Raw genomic sequence first — 25,496 nt, 5'->3', positions numbered from 1 at the left:
CACTAGCGCCCACAGGGAAACTCTCAGATATCAAGACTGACTTAATCCAATATACACATAGTACATCTCATAACTCATTGTTGTATCTTCCAATAAAGTTCAGTACACATAATTCCCAAATATATCTCACAAAAACAAAATAAATATTTCTTAGGGACTGTAACATGCTATATTCCAGTTCCATACCACCGTTTACACACTAACATGTGTTCTTTTGTCCTTTAAGTGTTTAGGATGCTCTTCCTGGCCAAAAGATGCTCCTGTAGCTCACTAAAATGCACGTATCCAGAAAGGTAACAGTATGTAAGTGTTATCTAGACAGAGTTCTAGGGGTAAGAGTGTATAACCAATAGACCCTAGTAGCTAAGGCATTGGTCAGAAAGCCTCAGGCAATCCAATCCGAAACAAGTGTATAACTTAGGTAATAAATATGTGGTATAATGAAAATGCGGTATAGAACAAAATAGTAAGTGAGATTATTAGAAAAATCAAAGTCATTATACATACTTCTAGTCCTATATAAGTCTATTTGTCAGTCAAGAAAAAAAAAATATCAGTCAAATGTAATTCGGTATTAAATTTCCTGCATAGTCAATGGGTGCATAATAAAGTCAAATGGAGAAATACTAAAAGGATATATAGCTAAATCCATACCATCCTGATCTACTCTCCATCACTTCTGTTGTATATCAGTTTTGGGGCTTGTATGGACATTCTAATATGCACAAGCACTCTTTGTTGTTATTCATCTACAGCCTGATTAAGGACATTCTTAATTATGCCCAGGACTGTGTTGCACTTTATCATTTCGTCCCTCTGTCTTTGGAGATCTTCGTTGAGGACGACTTATTTTAAGTAAGGGGGTTTGTGGTGTCCTGGTACAGGACTTGGTCCTGTCCCTTTGTCTGGAGTTCTCTCAGCCAGAGTGCCTCCATGCTAATGTGCTCTCCTGAAGGGCTAACCCCTAGTGGCCTCTTACTATGGTAATATTTAATGTATATATTTAATTAATCTAGGACACCTCTGTATAGGACCTTAGAGGTCACATGCCTTTGATTTATGTTATGCTATGGCTTAAGGACCTTTGGGTCATGTGATATACCCAGAGTTTCATGGGTCAGGACTGACAGGTTTGGCTATCCAATGAGCTTTGTTCCACCCCCTTAATATATAAGGGGCTGCTGCCACTAAATTCTCTCTCTTGTTCCTGGCACTTAAAGAAAACACATCTCATATCTCATCATCAATCCAAGCTAGGCCTGAAGCCTTATCTTCCGCAGCCACTAAACTGTCAGTCATCCAGCTCAAATCTACTAAAATCCTGTGTGACTGCTGCAACTGAATTATCTTCTAGGCAGTAGCACAGCGGCTACCAAACCAAAGCTCATTACACTCAGAAGTCCTAGCAAACCTGTGAGGAACCTGAACTACGGTCCCCTATACAAAGACTGTTCTGTTATCTGCAAATGCATAAAATATGCAGTAAAGTTTATTCCGGTTTTCATCAATATCTGCTGTGGACATTTCGTTATTTATCCCTACTGTTTGTGGGATGGTTGGCGGTAGGACCATTACTCTAAGGAAACCGCATCCTGGCGTCACGTACCCTACACTATTACCTGCACCACCCAGGCGCCACATAGGAGACATCAAGGAGAGATATAGGAGACCTCATCGAGAGATATAAGAGACATCATTGAGAGATATAGGAGACATCATGGAGAGATTTAGGAGACATCATGGAGAGATATAGGAGACCTAATGGAGAGATATAGGAGACATCATGGAGAGATATAAGAGACATCATGGAGAGATATAGGAGACATCATGGAGAGACAGGAGACATCATGGAGAGATTTAGGAGACATCATGGAGAGATATAGGAGACCTAATGGAGAGATATAGGAGACATCATGGAGAGATATAAGAGACATCATGGAGAGATATAGGAGACATCATGGAGAGACAGGAGACATCATGGAGAGATATAGGAGACCTAATGGAGAGATATAAGAGACATCATGGAGAGATATAGGAGACATCATGGAGAGATATAGGAGACATCAGGGAGAGATATAGGAGACATCATGGAGAGATATAGGAGACATCATGGAGAGATATAGGAGACATCATAGAGAGATATAAGAGACATCATTGAGAGATATAGGAGACATCATAGAGAGATATAGGAGACATCATGGAGAGATATAAGAGACATCATGGAGAGATATAAGAGACATCATGGAGAGATATAGGAGACATCATGGAGAGATATAGGAGACATCATGGAGAGATATAGGGGACATCATGGAGAGATATAGGAGACATCATGGAGAGATATAAGAGACATCATGGAGAGATATAAGAGACATCATGGAGAGACATAGGAGACATCATGGAGAGATATAAGAGACATCATGGAGAGATATAGGAGACATCATGGAGAGATATAGGAGACATCATGGAGAGACAAAGGAGACATCATGGAGAGATATAGGAGACATCATGGAGAGAGATAGGAGACATCATGGAGAGACAAAGGAGACATCATGGAGAGATATAAGAGACATCATGGAGAGACAGGAGACATCATGGAGAGATATAAGAGACATCATGGAGAGATATAGGAGACATCATGGAGAGACATAGGAGACATCATGGAGAGATATAGGAGACATCATGGAAAGATATAAGAGACATCATGGAGAGATATAGGAGACATCATAGAGAGATATAGGAGACATCATGGAGAGATATAGGAGACATCATGGAGAGACATAGGAGACATCATGGAGAGACATAAGAGACATCATGGAGAGATATAGGAGACATCATGGAGAGATATAGGAGACATCATGGAGAGATATAGGAGACATCATGGAGAGATATAAGAGACATCATGGAGAGATATAGGAGACATCATGGAGAGACATAAGAGACATCATGGAGAGATATAAGAGACATCATGGAGAGATATAGGAGACATCATGGAGAGACATAAGAGACATAATGGAGAGATATAGGAGACATCATGGAGAGACACAGGAGACATCAGGGAGAGACATAAGAGACATCATGGAGAGATATATGAGACATCATGGAGAGATATAAGAGACATCATGGAGAGACATAGGAGACATCATGGAGAGACATAAGAGACATCATGGAGAGATATAGGAGACATCATGGAGAGACACAGGAGACATCAAGGAGAGATATAGGAGACATCATGGAGAGACAAAGGAGACATCATGGAGAGATATAAGAGACATCATGGAGAGATATAGGAGACATCATGGAGAGACATAAGAGACATCATGGAGAGATATATGAGACATCATGGAGAGATATAAGAGACATCATGGAGAGACATAGGAGACATCATGGAGAGATATAAGAGACATCATGGAGAGACATAGGAGACATCATGGAGAGATATAGGAGACATCATGGAGAGATATAAGAGACATCATGGAGAGATATAAGAGACATCATGGAGAGACATAGGAGACATCATGGAGAGATATAGGAGACATCATGGAGAGATATAGGAGACATCATGGAGAGACACAGGAGACATCATGGAGAGATATAGGAGACATCATGGAGAGATATAGGAGACATCATGGAGAGATATAGGAGACATCATGGAGAGATATAGGAGACATCATGGAGAGATATAAGAGACATCATGGAGAGACATAGGAGACATCATGGAGAGATATAGGAGACATCATGGAGAGATATAGGAGACATCATGGAGAGACACAGGAGACATCATGGAGAGATATAAGAGACATCATGGAGAGATATATGAGACATCATGGAGAGATATAAGAGACATCATGGAGAGACATAGGAGACATCATGGAGAGACATAAGAGACATCATGGAGAGATATAGGAGACATCATGGAGAGATATAGGAGACATCATGGAGAGACACAGGAGACATCAAGGAGAAATATAAGAGACATCATGGAGAGATATAAGAGACATCATGGAGAGATATAGGAGACATCATGGAGAGATATAAGAGACATCATGGAGAGATATAGGAGACATCATGGAGAGATATAGGAGACATCATGGAGAGACATAAGAGACATCATGGAGAGACATAAGAGACATCATGGAGAGACATAAGAGACGGAGCGAGTATCTACACGTCACCCACACACCCTGACACCAGATACGGGTGACATGTGAGATGATGGACAGGTAGACGGATACAGGTGGGTGTGAGGACAGCTCCTCCCCCTCCTCCCATCACACGGGGTTAATACATTATAGGAACTGGAAAAACTGCATTTTCGGCATTTATGATATTTGAGGAAGGCCGGCCCCGAGCCAACTCCTCATACCCCCCCCCCCCCCCCCCCGCCCATACATCAAGGTCCCAACGAGGACTGACCCGCAGAGCTGACACTTCATCCATCCGAGAGATAACACATCATCAAGGACACCCTACAGATCACTGTACAGGACAAGGACCGACCCGCAGAGCTGACACTCCATCCAACCAAGGACACCCTACAGATCACTGTACAGGACGAGGACCGACCCGCAGAGCTGACACTCCATCCAACCAAGGACACCCTACAGATCACTGTACAGGACGAGGACCGACCCTCAGAGCTGACACTCCATCCATCCAAGAACACCCTACAGATCACTGTACAGGACAAGGACCGACCCGCAGAGCTGACACTCCATCCAACCAAGGACACCCTACAGATCACTGTACAGGACGAGGACCGACCCTCAGAGCTGACACTCCATCCATCCAAGAACACCCTACAGATCACTGTACAGGACGAGGACTGACCCGCAGAGCTGACACTCCATCCATCCAAGGACACCCTACAGATCACTGTACGGGACAAGGACCGACCCGCAGAGCTGACACTCCATCCAACCAAGGACACCCTACAGATCACTGTACAGGACGAGGACCGACCCTCAGAGCTGACACTCCATCCATCCAAGAACACCCTACAGATCACTGTACAGGACAAGGACCGACCCTCAGAGCTGACACTCCATCCAACCAAGGACACCCTACAGATCACTGTACAGGACGAGGACCGACCCTCAGAGCTGACACTCCATCCATCCAAGAACACCCTACAGATCACTGTACGGGACGAGGACCGACCCTCATAGCTGACACTCCATCCATCCAAGGACACCCTACAGATCACTGTACAGGACGAGGACCGACCCGCAGAGCTGACACTCCATCCAACCAAGGACACCCTACAGATCACTGTACAGGACGAGGACCGACCCGCAGAGCTGACAATCTAATTTGGAGGACAAAGAGTCTCATCCAACTTTCTGCTAAGACATCAAAACTTTCCGAATTATAAAAGGTAAATAGTTCTGTTATAATATTTACTGATGTACATGATGGGGGATGGATCAACAGACAGTATCACACATGATAGGATTAGATACATCATCGCATGCATGATAGGCTTAGGTAAACTGGCTCAGCAGACTGTATCACATGAGAGGTTTAGATACAAAGCTCAGCAGACTGTATCATACGTAATGGGAATAGACACAGCAGAGAGTATCAAGTAAGCTTAGATACACACAGGGTCGGCGCCCCTCTCCCACCCCAATTGGTAGATGCCCCCAGCACAGGTAGGACAGCCCCGAGTAGTTAGATAGTTAGGGAAGCCCCCAATACTTAGGTAGGTATCCCCTGCGAGCAGCTGGGGATTCAGATTTTTCCGTTGCCTAAGTTGCCTTATGGTAGCGCCGGCCCTGGATATGGAAAGTATCACACATAAGATTAGCTACGGCAGCTCAGCAGACAGGATCACATGTGATAAGCTTAGATACACAAGTTCAGCAGACAGTATCACCATAGGCCTAGATACATAGGCTAAGCAGACTGTATCACACATGATGAGTTTAGATACACCACCTTTCTATATCTCAATGTCCCTATAACCTTTGGTGTCCTGTAGATGGCGATGGTCACGGGTCTCATCCCCATCCTCCGCACCGCTCTGGAAGCTACCACCGATTACTCCGGGAGGACCATGTGGTTCGGATTCGCCGTGGTACGCCTTCTCACCCTCTACGTATCCGAGCTTCCTTGGGGTAAGCTGGACCTGGACTTCGATTGCCGCGGTAACGGCACCTCGGAGTTCTGCCGTAAAGCGTGTTTCAGCGAACACTTCAACGTGCCGGTGGTCTCCCTGTGGAATAGCGCCTACGTCTTCTTCGTGATCTCCGTCCTCCTCATGGAGCTCTTCACCTCTCAGCTCCGCCATAACCTGACCAAGGAGATGATGAGGAAGAAGAAGACGGCGCAGGGGGAGGGGCCTCTGGTGGGGGCGTGGACTTCAGAGTTGGCCCACAAGGATCTGGTGCTGGACTTCCACCACCAGAGGACGCTGTTGCTCCTCTACCTGCTGTGCATCCTCCTGCGCCTCATCGGGGAGGTCACCTTCCTCTACATCCTGGTTTGGTGGCATCTTCCTTTGGTTTCCGGTGACCCCATTGAATGTTCCACCATGTTCTGCCCCGGTCCCTTCACCTGTCTGGTGCGGTTCAGTGCAGAGAAGCGCATGTCCCTCTATCTCCTCGTCTCGCTGTCCACCATCTTGGTTCTGGCCTGTGTCCTCTTTGGTCTCTACAGCATCTGCCATTACTTGGCCAATTGTCGGGCTCGCCATGAGCAGGGTGTGTGAGCCGCCATGATGGACGGAGGACGGAGGGGACACCGGGACCAAGAGCTGGAAATCCCCAAAAAGATTACAGGAACCGAGAACGTGGTCAACTGGGACATCAACTGTAGTTATTGTTCTCTGTTATCAGCCATCAATGATGAGGGACTCCCATGGTCTCCAGAGCTGAGACCCTACAGAGACATTCACATATATCAGTGGTCTCCAAACTGTGGCCCTCCAGATGTTGCAAAACTACAACTCCCAGCATGCACGGACAGCCGTTGGCTGTCCGGGCATGCTGGGAGTTGTAGTTTTGCAACATCTGGAGGGCCACAGTTTGGAGACCACATACATATTTGATTGATATCAGCTTCACATCTCTCAGGTTAATGCATAGGGGGCAACCATACTGCTGCGATGGGGTCCAGGTCTGAACTGCGTCATACAGATACATTGTAGCTGCTGTTATGGGGTCCAGGTCTGAAATGCATCAGATAACATTGTATCTTCTGTTATGGGTTCCAGGTCTGAAATGCGTCATTTACATTGTAGCTGCTGTTATGGGATCCAGGTCTGAAATGCGTCAGATACATTGTAGCTGCTGCCATGGGGTCCAGGTCTGAACTGCATCATACAGATACATTGTACCTTCTGTTATGGGGTCCAGGTGTGAAATGCGTCAGATACATTGTAGCTGCTGCTATGGGGTCCAGGTCTGAACTGCATCATACAGATACATTGTACCTTCTGTTATGGGGTCCAGGTCTGAAATGCGTCAGTTACATTGTAGCTGCTGTTATGGGGTCCAGGTCTGAAATGCGTAAGATACATTGTAGCTGCTGTTATGGGGCTCGGGTCTGAAATGCGTCAGATACATTGTAGCTGCTGTTATGGGATCCAGGTCTGAAATGCGTCAGATACATTGTAGCTGCTGCTATGGGGTCCAGGTCTGAACTGCATCATACAGATACATTGTACCTTCTGTTATGGGGTCCAGGTGTGAAATGCGTCAGATACATTGTAGCTGCTGCTATGGGGTCTAGGTCTGAACTGCATCATACAGATACATTGTACCTTCTGTTATGGGGTCCAGGTCTGAAATGCGTCAGTTACATTGTAGCTGCTGTTATGGGGTCCAGGTCTGAAATGCGTCAGATACATTGTAGCTGCTGTTATGGGATCCAGGTCTGAACTGCCTCACACAAATACATTGTAGCTGCTGTTATGGGGTCCAGGACTGAAATGCGTCTGATACATTGTAGCTGCTGTTATGGGGTCCAGGTCTGAAATGCGTCAGATACATTGTAGCTGCTGTTATGGGGTCCAGGTCTGAACTGCGTTATACAGATACATTATAGCTGCTGCTGGTTCACTTTATGCTTTCCCACAACTACTTACCCACAATGCATTGCAGCAGAAACCAGCGCACAATAGGAGCTCCGCTAAGCTGATAGGTGCCATAATAGTGAGCGCAGCTCTGGAGGATAAGACATCACAGCAGAAATCTGGATATGGATCTGGAAGTAACTGGAGCAAAAGACTTACTGTAACTTACCTCATCACTGGACAATAGATGTGGATTTAAAGGGACGTGTCACCGAGATCTTCTCTAACTGACTACAGACCGATACTGGGACAAGGCCTTATTTTTCAGCCATACTACCTAGGTTTCTGCTGTGTTAACAGCACTTAGAGGTACGCTTTACAGCAGCTGTATGGGAAGCAAATGATTTCTATGGGAGAGTTTTGTGGGCATGCTTTGTGATCTGTGCAGAGATCATTGTGCAGGGAGTGGGAGCTGGGGAGCTGTGACCATCCCCTATTTACTTTAATGGGAGTGTAGGGAGAGTATAATAGGCATGCTCTGTGCAGGAAGGGGAGGATTAGAGATGTGGCATTTCCTATTGACTTCTATGGGAGAGTGTTGTGGACATGCTTTGTGAGCTGCGCAGAGGTCATTGTGCAGGGAGTGGGAGCTGGGGAGCTGTGACCATCCCCTATTTACTTTAATGGGAGAGTAGGGAGAGTATCATAGGCATGCTCTGTGCAGGAAGGGGAGGATTGGAGATGTGGCGTTCCCTATTGACTTCTATGGGAGAGTGTTGTGGGCATACTTTGTGAGCTGTACAGAGGTCATTGTGCAGGGAGTGGGAGCTGGGGAGCTGTGACCATCCCCTATTTACTTTAATGGGAGAGTAGGGAGAGTATCATAGGCATGCTCTGTACAGGAAGGGGAGGATTGGAGATGTAGCATTCCCTATTGACTTCTATGGGAGAGTGTTGTGGGCATGGTTTGTGAGCTGTGCAGAGGTCATTGTGCAGGGAGTGGGAGCTGGGGAGCTGTGACCATCCCCTATTTACTTTAATTGGAGAATAGGGAGAGTATCATGGGCATGCTCTGTGCAGGAAGGGGAGGATTGGAACTGTGGCATTCCCTATTGACTTCTATGGGGGAGTGTTGTGGGCATGCTCTGTGCATGAAAGAAGAGGAGGTGAGCTGTTACCATACCATTTTGTGGGTATATTTTTTTGTGGCAAGGGAAAAAAATCACCTATTGATTTCCATAGGAGATTGTTGTGGGCATGCTCTGTGCAGGAATGGGAGAGGAGGGGAGCTATGGCATCCTCAATTGCAGTGGTCTTCAACCTGCGGACCTCCAGATGTTGCAAAACTACAACTCCCAGCATGCCCGGAAAGCCAACGGCTATCCGGGCATGCTGGGAGTTGTAGTTTTGCAACATCTGGAGGTCCGCAGGTTGGAGACCACGGCTTTATTGACTACTATAAGGGGTTGTTGTGGGCATGCTCTGTGCAGGGAGCAGAGGAGGAGAGCTGTGGCCATCCCCTTATGACTTCCAATAGAGAGTATTATAGTCATGCTTTGTGAAGGGAGGGAGAAGAAAGTAGTTGTGGCATCCCCTATTAACTTCTATAGGGCAGTGTCCTGGGCATGCTCTGTGCTGGGAGGGAGAGGAGGGGAGCTATGACCGTCACATACTGAGTGGCTTGATCCTATCTTATCTATACACTGGTGTCACCATTCACTGTATTACAGTGATAATAGTAATAAAATTGGTAGGAAGTGATCTGTACAGAGCAGTATGTGTCAGCCTATTATTAGGCTTAGTGGCCAGAAAGAAAAATGCACAATATCAGAATAGATATTAAAAAATAATAATAATAATAATAATAAATAAAATAAAAAAGAATATATATTTAACACAAAAACTTGATGTAAACAATAGGCCATTATCTGATGACACATTCTGATGTTTTATATGTTTTAATGTTTATTTTTGTATTTCCCCTTATTTATACTTGTGCGATGTTTTGTATATAAGATTAAAAATTAAAATTAAAACCAGAAAACGAATAAAACCTGAACTGCAGTTTGTAATTAACACCTCTTACCACTAGATGGCTCCATTGCAACATTAAAGTGCTCACTAGAATGCATTGGCCTTGTGCTGCCACCTGCTGTCTTTAGAGGGGTACTCCACTGGAAAACATTTATGTTTTAATCAACTGGTGCCAGAAAGTTAAACAGATTTGTAAATAAATTATTTCTATTAAAAAAAATCTTAATCCTTCCAGTACTCATCAGCTGCTATATGCTCCACAGGAAGTTCTTTTTTTTATTTTTATTTCCTTTCTGTCTGACCACAGTGCTCTCTGCTGACACCTCTGTCCATTTTAGGAACTGTACGGAGCAGGATAGGTTTGCTATGGAGATTTGCTCCTGCTTTGGACAGTTCCTAAAATAGACAGAGGTGTCAGCAGAGAGCACTGTAGTCAGACAGAAAGGAAATTCAAAAAGAAAATAACTTCCTGTGGATCATACAGCAGCTGATAAGTACTGGAAGGATTAAGATTTTTTTTAATAGCAGTAATTTACAAATCTGTTTAACTTTCCGTTATTGGATAAAAAAAATAAAATAAATAAAAATGTTTTCCAGTGGAGTACCCCTTTAACCCCTTAACGACGCAGGACGTATATTTACGTCCTGCGCTGGCTCCCGCGATATGAAGCGGGATCGCTCCGCGATCCCGCATCATATCGCGTTGGTCCCGGCGCTCATCAATGGCCGGGACCCGCGGCTAATACCACACATCGCCGATCGCGGCGATTTGCGGTATTAACCCTTTAGAAAGTGAAAGTGACCCGGCTGCTTAGTCGGGCTGTTCGGGACCGCTGCGGTGAAATCGCGGCGTCCCAAACAACTGGCAGGACACCGGGAGGGCCCTTACCTTACCTGCCTCCTTGGTGTCCGATCGGCGAATGACTGCTCCGTGTCTGAGATCCAGGCAGGAGCAGTCAAGCGCCGATAACACTGATCACAGGCGTGTTAATACATGCCAGTGATCAGCATAGGAGATCAGTGTGTGCAGTGTTATAGGTCCCTATGGGATAACAATGATCAGTATAAGAGATCAGTGTGCAGTGTTATAGGTCCCTATGGGATAACAATGATCAGAATAAGAGATCAGTGTGTGCAGTGTTATAGGTCCCTATGGGATAACAATGATCAGTATGAGAGATCAGTGTGTGCAGTGTTATAGGTCCCTATGGGATAACAATGATCAGTATAAGAGATCAGTGTGTGCAGTGTTATAGGTCCCTATGGGATAACAATGATCAGTATGAGAGATCAGTGTGTGCAGTGTTATAGGTCCCTATGGGATAACAATGATCAGTATAAGAGATAGGTGTGTGAAGTGTTATAGTCTCCTATGGGATAACAATGATCAGTATAAGAGATCAGTGTGTGCAGTGTTATAGGTCCCTATGGGATAACAATGATCAGTATAAGAGATCAGTGTGTGCAGTGTTATAGGTCCCTATGGGATAACAATGATCAGTATGAGAGATCAGTGTGTGCAGTCTTATAGGTCCCTATGGGATAACAATGATCAGTATAAGAGATCAGTGTGTGCAGTGTTATAGGTCCCTATGGGATAACAATGATCAGTATGAGAGATCAGTGTGTGCAGTGTTATAGGTCCCTATGGGATAACAATGATCAGTATAAGAGATCAGTGTGCAGTGTTATAGGTCCCTATGGGATAACAATGATCAGTATAAGAGATCAGTGTGTGCAGTGTTATAGGTCCCTATGGGATAACAATGATCAGTATAAGAGATCAGTGTGTGCAGTGTTATAGTCTCCTATGGGATAACAATGATCAGTATAAGAGATCAGTGTGTGCAGTGTTATAGGTCCCTATGGGATAACAATGATCAGTATAAGAGATCAGTGTGTGCAGTGTTATAGGTCCCTATGGGATAACAATGATCAGTATGAGAGATCAGTGTGTGCAGTGTTATAGGTCCCTATGGGATAACAATGATCAGTATAAGAGATCAGTGTGTGCAGTGTTATAGGTCCCTATGGGATAACAATGATCAGTATGAGAGATCGGAGTGTGCGGTGTTATAGGTCCCTATGGGATAACAATGATCAGTATAAGAGATCAGTGTGTGCAGTGTTATAGTCTCCTATGGGATAACAATGATCAGTATAAGAGATCAGTGTGTGCAGTGTTATAGGTCCCTATGGGATAACAATGATCAGTATAAGAGATCAGTGTGTGCAGTGTTATAGGTCCCTATGGGATAACAATGATCAGTATGAGAGATCAGTGTGTGCAGTGTTATAGGTCCCTATGGGATAACAATGATCAGTATAAGAGATCAGTGTGTGCAGTGTTATAGGTCCCTATGGGATAACAATGATCAGTATGAGAGATCAGTGTGTGCAGTGTTATAGGTCCCTATGGGATAACAATGATCAGTATAAGAGATCAGTGTGCAGTGTTATAGGTCCCTATGGGATAACAATGATCAGTATAAGAGATCAGTGTGTGCAGTGTTATAGGTCCCTATGGGATAACAATGATCAGTATGAGAGATCAGTGTGTGCAGTGTTATAGGTCCCTATGGGATAACAATGATCAGTATAAGAGATCAGTGTGTGCAGTGTTATAGGTCCCTATGGGATAACAATGATTAGTATGAGAGATCAGTGTGTGCAGTGTTATAGGTCCCTATGGGATAACAATGATCAGTATAAGAGATCAGTGTGTGCAGTGTTATAGTCTCCTATGGGATAACAATGATCAGTATAAGAGATCAGTGTGTGCAGTGTTATAGGTCCCTATGGGATAACAATGATCAGTATAAGAGATCAGTGTGTGCAGTGTTATAGGTCCCTATGGGATAACAATGATCAGTATGAGAGATCAGTGTGTGCAGTGTTATAGGTCCCTATGGGATAACAATGATCAGTATGAGAGATCAGTGTGTGCAGTGTTATAGGTCCCTATGGGATAACAATGATCAGTATAAGAGATCAGTGTGCAGTGTTATAGGTCCCTATGGGATAACAATGATCAGTATAAGAGATCAGTGTGTGCAGTGTTATAGGTCCCTATGGGATAACAATGATCAGTATGAGATATCAGTGTGTGCAGTGTTATAGGTCCCTATGGGATAACAATGATCAGTATAAGAGATCAGTGTGTGCAGTGTTATAGGTCCCTATGGGATAACAATGATTAGTATGAGAGATCAGTGTGTGCAGTGTTATAGGTCCCTATGGGATAACAATGATCAGTATAAGAGATCAGTGTGTGCAGTGTTATAGTCTCCTATGGGATAACAATGATCAGTATAAGAGATCAGTGTGTGCAGTGTTATAGGTCCCTATGGGATAACAATGATCAGTATAAGAGATCAGTGTGTGCAGTGTTATAGGTCCCTATGGGATAACAATGATCAGTATGAGAGATCAGTGTGTGCAGTGTTATAGGTCCCTATGGGATAACAATGATCAGTATAAGAGATCAGTGTGTGCAGTGTTATAGGTCCCTATGGGATAACAATGATCAGTATGAGAGATCAGTGTGTGCAGTGTTATAGGTCCCTATGGAATAACAATCATCAGTATAAGAGATCAGTGTGTGCAGTGTTATAGTCTCCTATGGGATAACAATGATCAGTATAAGAGATCAGTGTGTGCAGTGCTGTAGGTCCCTATGGGATAACAATGATCAGTATAAGAGATCAGTGTGTGCAGTGTTATAGGTCCCTATGGGATAACAATGATCAGTATAAGAGATCAGTGTGCAGTGTTATAGGTCCCTATGGGATAACAATGATCAGTATAAGAGATCAGTGTGTGCAGTGTTATAGGTCCCTATGGGATAACAATGATCAGTATAAGAGATCAGTGTGTGCAGTGTTATAGTCTCCTATGGGATAACAATGATCAGTATAAGAGATCAGTGTGTGCAGTGTTATAGGTCCCTATGGGATAACAATGATCAGTATAAGAGATCAGTGTGTGCAGTGTTATAGGTCCCTATGGGATAACAATGATCAGTATGAGAGATCAGTGTGTGCAGTGTTATAGGTCCCTATGGGATAACAATGATCAGTATAAGAGATCAGTGTGTGCAGTGTTATAGGTCCCTATGGGATAACAATGATCAGTATGAGAGATCAGTGTGTGCGGTGTTATAGGTCCCTATGGGATAACAATGATCAGTATAAGAGATCAGTGTGTGCAGTGTTATAGTCTCCTATGGGATAACAATGATCAGTATAAGAGATCAGTGTGTGCAGTGTTATAGGTCCCTATGGGATAACAATGATCAGTATAAGAGATCAGTGTGTGCAGTGTTATAGGTCCCTATGGGATAACAATGATCAGTATGAGAGATCAGTGTGTGCAGTGTTATAGGTCCCTATGGGATAACAATGATCAGTATAAGAGATCAGTGTGTGCAGTGTTATAGGTCCCTATGGGATAACAATGATTAGTATGAGAGATCAGTGTGTGCAGTGTTATAGGTCCCTATGGGATAACAATGATCAGTATAAGAGATCAGTGTGTGCAGTGTTATAGTCTCCTATGGGATAACAATGATCAGTATAAGAGATCAGTGTGTGCAGTGTTATAGGTCCCTATGGGATAACAATGATCAGTATAAGAGATCAGTGTGTGCAGTGTTATAGGTCCCTATGGGATAACAATGATCAGTATGCGAGATCAGTGTGTGCAGTGTTATAGGTCCCTATGGGATAACAATGATCAGTATGAGAGATCAGTGTGTGCAGTGTTATAGGTCCCTATGGGATAACAATGATCAGTATAAGAGATCAGTGTGCAGTGTTATAGGTCCCTATGGGATAACAATGATCAGTATAAGAGATCAGTGTGTGCAGTGTTATAGGTCCCTATGGGATAACAATGATCAGTATAAGAGATCAGTGTGTGCAGTGTTATAGGTCCCTATGGGATAACAATGATTAGTATGAGAGATCAGTGTGTGCAGTGTTATAGGTCCCTATGGGATAACAATGATCAGTATAAGAGATCAGTGTGTGCAGTGTTATAGTCTCCTATGGGATAACAATGATCAGTATAAGAGATCAGTGTGTGCAGTGTTATAGGTCCCTATGGGATAACAATGATCAGTATAAGAGATCAGTGTGTGCAGTGTTATAGGTCCCTATGGGATAACAATGATCAGTATGAGAGATCAGTGTGTGCAGTGTTATAGGTCCCTATGGGATAACAATGATCAGTATAAGAGATCAGTGTGTGCAGTGTTATAGGTCCCTATGGGATAACAATGATCAGTATGAGAGATCAGTGTGTGCAGTGTTATAGGTCCCTATGGAATAACAATGATCAGTATAAGAGATCAGTGTGTGCAGTGTTATAGTCTCCTATGGGATAACAATGATCAGTATAAGAGATCAGTGTGTGCAGTGCTGTAGGTCCCTATGGGATAACAATGATCAGTATGAGAGATCAGTGTGTGCGGTGTTATAGGTCCCTATGGGATAACAATGATCAGTATAAGAGATCAGTGTGTGCAGTGTTATAGTCTCCTATGGGATAACAATGATCAGTATAAGAGATCAGTGTGTGCAGTGTTATAGGTCCCTATGGGATAACAATGATCAGTATAAGAGATCAGTGTGTGCAGTGTTATAGGTCCCTATGGGATAACAATGATCAGTATGAGAGATCAGTGTGTGCAGTGTTATAGGTCCCTATGGGATAACAATGATCAGTATAAGAGATCAGTGTGTGCAGTGTTATAGGTCCCTATGGGATAACAATGATCAGTATGAGAGATCAGTGTGTGCAGTGTTATAGGTCCCTATGGGATAACAATGATCAGTATAAGAGATCAGTGTGCAGTGTTATAGGTCCCTATGGGATAACAATGATCAGTATAAGAGATCAGTGTGTGCAGTGTTATAGGTCCCTATGGGATAACAATGATCAGTATGAGAGATCAGTGTGTGCAGTGTTATAGGTCCCTATGGGATAACAATGATCAGTATAAGAGATCAGTGTGTGCAGTGTTATAGGTCCCTATGGGATAACAATGATCAGTATGAGAGATCAGTGTGTGCAGTGTTATAGGTCCCTATGGGATAACAATGATCAGTATAAGAGATCAGTGTGTGCAGTGTTATAGTCTCCTATGGGATAACAATGATCAGTATAAGAGATCAGTGTGTGCAGTGTTATAGGTCCCTATGGGATAACAATGATCAGTATAAGAGATCAGTGTGTGCAGTGTTATAGGTCCCTATGGGATAACAATGATCAGTATGAGAGATCAGTGTGTGCAGTGTTATAGGTCCCTATGGGATAACAATGATCAGTATAAGAGATCAGTGTGTGCAGTGTTATAGGTCCCTATGGGATAACAATGATCAGTATGAGAGATCAGTGTGTGCAGTGTTATAGGTCCCTATGGAATAACAATGATCAGTATAAGAGATCAGTGTGTGCAGTGTTATAGTCTCCTATGGGATAACAATGATCAGTATAAGAGATCAGTGTGTGCAGTGCTATAGGTCCCTATGGGATAACAATGATCAGTATAAGAGATCAGTGTGTGCAGTGTTATAGGTCCCTATGGGATAACAATGATCAGTATAAGAGATCAGTGTGCAGTGTTATAGGTCCCTATGGGATAACAATGATCAGTATAAGAGATCAGTGTGTGCAGTGTTATAGGTCCCTATGGGATAACAATGATCAGTATAAGAGATCAGTGTGTGCAGTGTTATAGTCTCCTATGGGATAACAATGATCAGTATAAGAGATCAGTGTGTGCAGTGTTATAGGTCCCTATGGGATAACAATGATCAGTATAAGAGATCAGTGTGTGCAGTGTTATAGGTCCCTATGGGATAACAATGATCAGTATGAGAGATCAGTGTGTGCAGTGTTATAGGTCCCTATGGGATAACAATGATCAGCATAAGAGATCAGTGTGTGCAGTGTTATAGGTCCCTATGGGATAACAATGATCAGTATGAGAGATCGGAGTGTGCGGTGTTATAGGTCCCTATGGGATAACAATGATCAGTATAAGAGATCAGTGTGTGCAGTGTTATAGTCTCCTATGGGATAACAATGATCAGTATAAGAGATCAGTGTGTGCAGTGTTATAGGTCCCTATGGGATAACAATGATCAGTATAAGAGATCAGTGTGTGCAGTGTTATAGGTCCCTATGGGATAACAATGATCAGTATGAGAGATCAGTGTGTGCAGTGTTATAGGTCCCTATGGGATAACAATGATCAGTATAAGAGATCAGTGTGTGCAGTGTTATAGGTCCCTATGGGATAACAATGATCAGTATGAGAGATCAGTGTGTGCAGTGTTATAGGTCCCTATGGGATAACAATGATCAGTATAAGAGATCAGTGTGCAGTGTTATAGGTCCCTATGGGATAACAATGATCAGTATAAGAGATCAGTGTGTGCAGTGTTATAGGTCCCTATGGGATAACAATGATCAGTATGAGAGATCAGTGTGTGCAGTGTTATAGGTCCCTATGGGATAACAATGATCAGTATAAGAGATCAGTGTGTGCAGTGTTATAGGTCCCTATGGGATAACAATGATCAGTATGAGAGATCAGTGTGTGCAGTGTTATAGGTCCCTATGGGATAACAATGATCAGTATAAGAGATCAGTGTGTGCAGTGTTATAGTCTCCTATGGGATAACAATGATCAGTATAAGAGATCAGTGTGTGCAGTGTTATAGGTCCCTATGGGATAACAATGATCAGTATGAGAGATCAGTGTGTGCAGTGTTATAGGTCCCTATGGGATAACAATGATCAGTATAAGAGATCAGTGTGTGCAGTGTTATAGGTCCCTATGGGATAACAATGATCAGTATGAGAGATCAGTGTGTGCAGTGTTATAGGTCCCTATGGAATAACAATGATCAGTATAAGAGATCAGTGTGTGCAGTGTTATAGTCTCCTATGGGATAACAATGATCAGTATAAGAGATCAGTGTGTGCAGTGCTATAGGTCCCTATGGGATAACAATGATCAGTATAAGAGATCAGTGTGTGCAGTGTTATAGGTCCCTATGGGACCTATAACCCTGCAAAAAAAAAGTAAAAAAAAAAAGTGTTAATAAAGGTCATTTAACCCCTTCCCTAATAAAAGTTTGAATCACCCCCCTTTTCCCATAAAAAAAAATAAAACAGTGTAAAAAAAATAAAATAAACATATGTGGTATTGCCGCGTGCGTAAATGTCCGAAATATAAAAATATATCATTAATTAAACCGTACGGTCAATGGCGTACACGCAAAAAAATTCCAAAGTCCAAAAAAGCGTATTTTGGTCACTTTTTATACCATTAAAAAATGAATAAAAAGTCCGATCAAAACAAAAATCATACCGATACTTCAGATCATGGCGCAAAAAATGAGTCCTCATACCGCCCTGTACGTGGAAAAATACAAAAAGTTATAGGGGTCAGAAGAGGACATTTTTAAACGTATACATTTTCCTGCATGTAGTTATGATTTTTTCCAGAAGTGCAACAAAATCCAACCTATATAAGTAGGGGATCATTTTAACCGTATGGACCTACAGAATAATGATAAGGTGTAATTCTTACCGAAATATGCACTGCGTAGAAACAGAAGCCCCAAAAAAGTTACAAAATGGCATTTTTTCTTCGATTTTGTCGCACAATGATTTTTTTTTCCGTTTCGCAGTGAATTTTTGGGTAAAATGACTGTCACTGCAAAGTAGAATTGGCGACGCAAAAAATAAGCCATAATATGGAATTTTAGGTGGAAAATTGAAAGGGTTATGATTTTTAAAAGGTAAGGAAGAAAAAACGAAAGTGCAAAAACGGAAAAACCCTGAGTCCTTAAGGGGTTAAGCTGAAAGCGGAAATATTGTGAACATTTGTATGGTGTTTTCTGTTTATGGGTATTCCGGTGGAAAACATTTCTTTTTAAGTCGTTAGGAGTCAACTGGTGCCAGAAAGTTAAACAGATTTGTAAATTACTTCTATTAAAAAATCTTAATCCTTCCTTTACTTTTTAGCAGCTGTATGCTACAGAGGAAATTCTTTTCTTTTTGAATTTTTATTTTGTCTTGTCCACAGTGCTCTCTGCTGACACCTGACGCCCGTGTCAGGAACTGTCCAGAGCAGGAGAAAATCCCCATTGCAAACCTTTCTCCTGCTCTGCACAGTTCCTAACACGGACAGAGGTGTCAGCAGAGAGCACTGTGGACAAGACAAAAAATACAACAAAAAAGAAAAGAATTTCCTCTGTAGCATAAAGCTGCTAAAAAGTACTGGAAGGATTAAGATTTTTTTTTAATAGAAGTAATTTACAAATCTGTTTAACTTTTTGGCACCAGTTCATTAAAAAAAAAAAAAAAAAAAGTTTGCCACTGGAGTACCCCTTTAAAGTCATCCTCCAGGCCCCTCCCCTTATTGTAGCCCCTCCCCTTCCCTTATTGTAATCATATACTCTTTCTTACTGGTGATTTAGCTTCTTGAAGTTTTTAGTCATTATGTTCGACAAGCAGAGCTGCAGTATAAAGCAGGAGAATGCTTTCATATTACCCCACACTCCCATAGAGAAGTGTTTCCCAACCAGGGTGCCTCCAGCTGTTGCAAAACTATAATTCCCAGCATGCCCGGACAGTACCAATACACCTTAGGCCAGTGTTTCCCAACCAGGGTGCCTCCAGCTGTTGCAAAACTACAACTCCCAGCATTCCCGGACAGCCAAAGGGTGTATATTTCCTGGTCCCATAGAGATAGCAGCAGTATACAGATAGAGCTGGAGGGGAGGTGTATAACTACTATATATCCTGATCCCATGGAGATAGCAGCAGTATACAGATAGAGCTGGAAGAGGAGGTATATAACTATTATATATCCTGATCCCATAAAAATAGCAGCAGCAGTATACAGATAGAGCTGGAGGGGATGTGTATAATTACTATATAGCCTGATCCTAAAGAGAAAGCAGCAGCAGTATAAAGATAGAGCTGGAGGGGATGTGTATAATTACTATATAGCCTGATCCTACAGAGAAAGCAGCAGCAGTATACAGATAGAGCTGGAGGGGAGGTGTATAACTACTATATATCCTGCTCCCATAGAGATAGCAGCAGTATACAGACAGAGCTGGAGGAGGAGGTATATAACTACTATACATCCTGATCCCATAAAAATAGCAGCAGCAGTATACAGATGGAGCTGGAGGGGAGGTGTATAATTACTATATATCCCATAGAGAAGGGTTTCCCAACCAGGGTGCCTCCTGCTGTTGCAAAACTATAATTCCCAGCATGCCCGGACAGTACCAATACACCTTAGACCAGTGTTTCCCAACCAGGGTGCCTCCAGCTGTTGCAAAACTACAACTCCCAGCATGCCCGGACAGCCTTTGGCTGTCCGGGCATGCTGGGAGATGTAGTTTTGCAACAGCTGGAGGCACCCTGGTTGGGAAAAACTGCCTTAGACTAAAGTGGTTTGAACCCTAGGGTATATGGCCAACTCTCTACTGACAGATGTCGGGCGTGATGGACTTTTACCATCGACCCCATTATTGTGGGACGGATTAGCTGGCATCAGGGCTGTCTGGCTGGGGCTTACCCCTCCCCATAGAGAACACATTCAGCTGTGCCTAATATTCATGTGTATAGGGAGGACAGAAGAAAGAACTGTGCACTGGAAAGATACTGAAAATGTATGTGAACCTCTAGGACCTTGTGGACACTCCGCACAATGTATCAATGTGATGAAGGGGGTGAAGTCTATCACCACAGGACAGGGAGGACGTCCCCCAATAAGAGTTTATTATTATGTGTTGTACAAGGTTAAAGGGGTACTCCGGTGGAAAAACTATTTATTTTTTAATCAACTGGTGCCAGAAAGTTAAACAGATTTGTAAATTACTTCTATTAAAAAATCTTAATCCTTCCAGTACTTATTAGCTGCTGAATACTACAGAGGAAAATATTTTCTTTTTGGAATACAGAGCTCTCTGCTGACATCATGACCACAGTGCTCTCTGCTGACACCTCTGTCCATTTTAGGAACTGTCCAGAGTAGGAGAAAATCCCCATAGCAAACATATGCTGCTCTGGACAGTTCCTAAAATGAACAGAGATGTCAGCAGAGAGCACTGTGGTCATGATGTCAGCAGAGAGCTCTGTGTTCCATAAAGAAAATAATTTCCTCTGTAGTATTCAGCAGCTAATAAGTACTGGAAGGATTAAGATTTTTTAATAGAAGTAATTTATAAATCTTTTTAGCTTTCTGGCACCAGTTGATTTAAAAAAAAAAAAAATAAAAAAAAAAAAGGTTTTCCACCGGAGTACCCCTTTAAGTGTTCATGTGGTAGAGACCACCCCCATGTACCAGACCTACAGGAGATATTTGGGGTAAAACCTTCTCTTTGCCAACACCCTATCATTTCAGACAAGCTAAACGCAGCTATGATATCAGGTTCTAGAACAAGTATTGGTCCCCACGGAGAAAGGGTTAAATAACTTAACACTGTTGAGGTTAACTTGATATGTAGATTACAGGGGCCTGAATGGGGAATACAAGATGACTAGGGAACCAACACACAGAAGAGACAGGATGTGTCAGTCAGGAGGAGTTTATACCTCTACAGCTCATCAGTGTATGGACTCATCTACTATATTACGGCTCTCCTGGTCTCTGTACATATAAAAGAATCCTAGGTTGAGCAGCACTTTGGAGGGGCATACAGAGGAATGAGGGGAGCAGGGCTTGGAAAAATGTGATCGCAATGCGAATTTTATTCGCGAATATCGCATATTCGCGAATTTGCGAATATAGCACTATATATTCGTAATTACGAATATTCGTTTTTTTTTTTTGTTTTTTTTTTCTCACAGTACACATCACAGTGATCATCCCTCTCTGCTTCCAGCTTGTGTGGTGTAAAGAAGGCTCTAATACTACTGTGTGAGACTGGCGTGCGAATTTTCGCATATGCGAATTTGCGCTTATGCTAATTATGGTTTATGTAAATGTTCGCACATGCTAATTTTCACATACGTGCATTTTTCGCATATGCGAAAATAAAACGCGAATATTACGAATATGCGAATTTAGCAAATATATGACGAATATTCGTCCATATATTCGCGAAATATCGCAAATTCGAATATAGCCTATGCCGCTCAACACTAGTTGACAGTGAGTCCTCCACACAGAGGAGAGCGTGCACTGGATTGGGGATCAGACCGGGGACCTCATGATGCAGCTGCGAATAAAAGGGATCATATTGTATGGAGGTAACTGAGCCGGGATGAGGCAAATTACACCTCAGGAATATAGTTAGCATTTTATGTCCAAAAAAAAAAAAAAAAAGACTATTGCTGGAGCTGTTCCCATTTTCAGCCACTAGGTGGCACCAACACACCAGACTGATAACTAAATTAGCTTTCGGCTGCAGTTAAAGCAGCTTTCAGGATGACATCATTTCCTGGCACCTGATGGGCACTTCTATATGGTGACTGTGCTCCCCCAGCGCCACCCACAGGGCCAAACATCGCATCACACATAATGGGAGCAAAGCCCTAAATGACTGCAACGTTTGCAGAACTCTGCAGATTCCACACTTCAAAGAGGGAGCAGTGTAAATTCGGTCGTATACATTACCAGGGGAGTTGTTACGTCTGCAAAAGCCCGTGGGCTACCCATAGCCCAAGCCACGCCCCTAACCACACCCCAAGTCATGCCTCTAACCGCACCCTCATTCACAGCCAATTGCGCACAGTATATCAGTATGTGGTGTCCCGGTACCGTATTTCATCCATTACCTAGTGTAGAGGTCCCCAAAGTCAGAGTAACTACGTTCAGGTAGGGTTCCTCAGGTGGGACAGCCCCTAGTCGCCTCTCCTTAAGTCTAGTTGTAATATTAATAAGTGTATATATTTAATATTTATATCTATATTCTATAGGAATGTATAGTACTTACCTTTTTCAGCGTCGCAGGACCTTCGGTCATGTGACCAAGCTAGTAACCTCTATGGTATGTTGCAGGACCTTAGGAGGTCCTTGGGTCACGTGTTACCCACAAATCTCTGTAATGGTGATTGACATCCGTATGGACCAATTAGCTTTAGTCCAGCCCCTGCACATATAAGGGAGCTGCGTCCAATTATCGCTCTCTTGGGTTGCTGCTCTCGTGGATGCCGGACTAACAGGACGGGGCTACGCAACTTTCAACGACACGCTAGGCCTCAAAACCTACGGCCTCAGCTGAACCAAAAATCGTGAGTCTTATACTAATTCCTGCTAATACTAGCCTGACTACTGGACCGCAACTAATTCTCCAAATCCAGTGGAGCAGAGCAATAGTCTAGAGACTCTTAAAGCTAAAGTCCCAACCATTGTCAATCTCCAAAAGGAAGCTGTATTGATGAGAGTCTGTTATGTTGATGAAGTGTACAGAAAATCTTCAGTAAAGTTAACGCTGTTTACAGAAGCTTTCCGGTTGTGGACAATCCATTATTATCTACCTCAAATCTATTACCATCTACCTCCCTATCGTTCCTGGGAAGGGCGGCGGTAGGAAAAGCTTTATTGAGGAGCCCTCACCCTGGCGTCACAAATAGCAAGGGTTAACAAGCACCCTTTATTACCTGCACAGCTACACTCCCCATACCCTACATCCCCCACAAGCTTACCACAAGTATACAAGGAGATTATCACGATATATATTACCGCCATACTGTTAGTGACCATTTATAACCAAAACTAAGACCAATATTACCAATAATACCAGTACAAAAACCTAAAATCCTCAGCATCTCCAAACAAATGAAACACGTGCACAGATGCTACTTTTGTGTAACAGTAGGAGTAAATAATACCGCCATACAATGACCACCACCACCATTACCACTGACTAATTACACTATATTTGTTACTGAATAAAATAAACTATACAAAAGACCATATTCCCAAATACATTCACCATACAGAGGTAGATACCAGCTGTACACAGGATCAGTATACCATATAAGTGATTATATACAGGACCATATAGAGGTATATACCAACTGTACACAGGATCTGTATACCATATAAGTGATTATATACAGGACCATATAGAGGTATATACCAGCTGTACACAGGATCTGTATACCATATAAGTGATTATATACAGGACCATTTAGAGGTATATACCAGCTGTACACAGGATCTGTATACCATATAAGTGATTATATACAGGACCACATAGAGGTATATACCAGCTGTACACAGGATCTGTATACCATATAAGTGATTATATACAGGACCATATAGAGGTAGTGTCACGATGCCGGCTGGCAGGAGGTGGATCCTCTGTGCCAGAGAGGGATTGGTGTGGACCGTGCCAGTGGACCGGTTCTAAGTCACTACTGGTTTTCACCAGAGCCCGCCGCAAAGCGGGATGGTCTTGCTGCGGCGGTAGTGACCAGGTCGTATCCACTAGCAACGGCTCAACCTCTCTGACTGCTGAAGATAGGCGCGGTACAAGGGAGTAGACAGAAGCAAGGTCGGACGTAGCAGAAGGTCGGGGCAGGCAGCAAGGATCGTAGTCAGGGGCAACAGCAGGAGGTCTGGAACACAGGCTAGGAACACACAAGGGAACGCTTTCACTAGGCACAAGGGCAACAAGATCCGGCGAGGGAGTGCAGGGGAAGTGAGGTATATATAAGGAGTGCACAGGTGAACACACTAATTAGAACCACTGCGCCAATCAGCGGCGCAGTGGCCCTTTAAATCGCAGAGACCCGGCGCGCGCGCGCCCTAGGGAGCGGGGCCGCGCGCGCCGGGACAGGACCGACAGAGAGCGAGTCAGGTACGGGAGCCGGGGTGCGCATCGCGAGCGGGCGCCACCCGCATCGCGAATCGCATCCCGGCTGGAGGCGGTACCGCAGCGCACCCGGTCAGTGGAGGAACGGGGACCCGGAGCGCTCGGCGTAACAGTACCCCCCCCCTTGGGTCTCCCCCTCTTCTTGGGGCCAAAGAACCTGAGGACCAAAAACTCAATTTTTTCGTGATGAGGTCCGATGCACATTAGGAGGGGTTCCGTGCGGTAACGCACGGTACAGTCCAATTTTTCATTGTAAACACAATTGATGTAGAGGGGTCTGGCGAGACTGGTCACAGGGACGTTGAACCTGTTGATAAGAGAGGCCAAAAAAAAATTTCCTGCAGATCCGGAATCCAAGAAGGCCATAGTAGAGAAGGAGAAGGTAGAGGAAGATATCCGCACAGGCACAGTAAGACGTGGAGAAGCAGAGTTGACATCAAGAACTGTGTCACCTTTGTGCGGAGTCAGCGTACGTCTTTCCAGGCGGGGAGGACGGATAGGACAATCCTTCAGGAAGTGTTCGGTACCGGCATAGTACAGGCAAAGATTCTCCATGCGGCGTCGTGTCCTCTCTTGAGGTGTCAAGC

The 25,496-nt window shown here is 43.5% G+C and overlaps 1 protein-coding gene across 1 annotated transcript; it reads left to right on the top strand.

Annotated features, from left to right (window-relative positions):
- Positions 1 to 5,319: 5,319 nt before the first annotated feature.
- Positions 5,320 to 6,709, top strand: LOC130347213 (uncharacterized). Its single transcript, XM_056554636.1, has 2 exons — positions 5,320 to 5,374; positions 5,981 to 6,709. Exon 2 carries the CDS (start codon positions 5,981 to 5,983, stop codon positions 6,707 to 6,709), a length of 729 nt encoding a protein of 242 aa, XP_056410611.1. The 5' UTR covers positions 5,320 to 5,374.
- The last annotated feature ends 18,787 nt before the right edge of the window (positions 6,710 to 25,496 follow it).

The sequence above is a fragment of the Hyla sarda genome, unplaced genomic scaffold (genome assembly GCF_029499605.1).
Source record: "Hyla sarda isolate aHylSar1 unplaced genomic scaffold, aHylSar1.hap1 scaffold_815, whole genome shotgun sequence".
NCBI lineage: Eukaryota > Metazoa > Chordata > Amphibia > Anura > Hylidae > Hyla > Hyla sarda.
The sequence above is the reverse complement of the archived record's forward strand: the minus strand, read 5'-3'. Positions and strand labels throughout refer to the sequence as shown.

What these genes read in the sequence shown, in the direction of transcription:
- LOC130347213 (XM_056554636.1), top strand. Translation starts at nt 5,981, where the DNA reads ATGGCGATGGTCACGGGTCTCATCCCCATCCTCCGCACCGCTCTGGAA.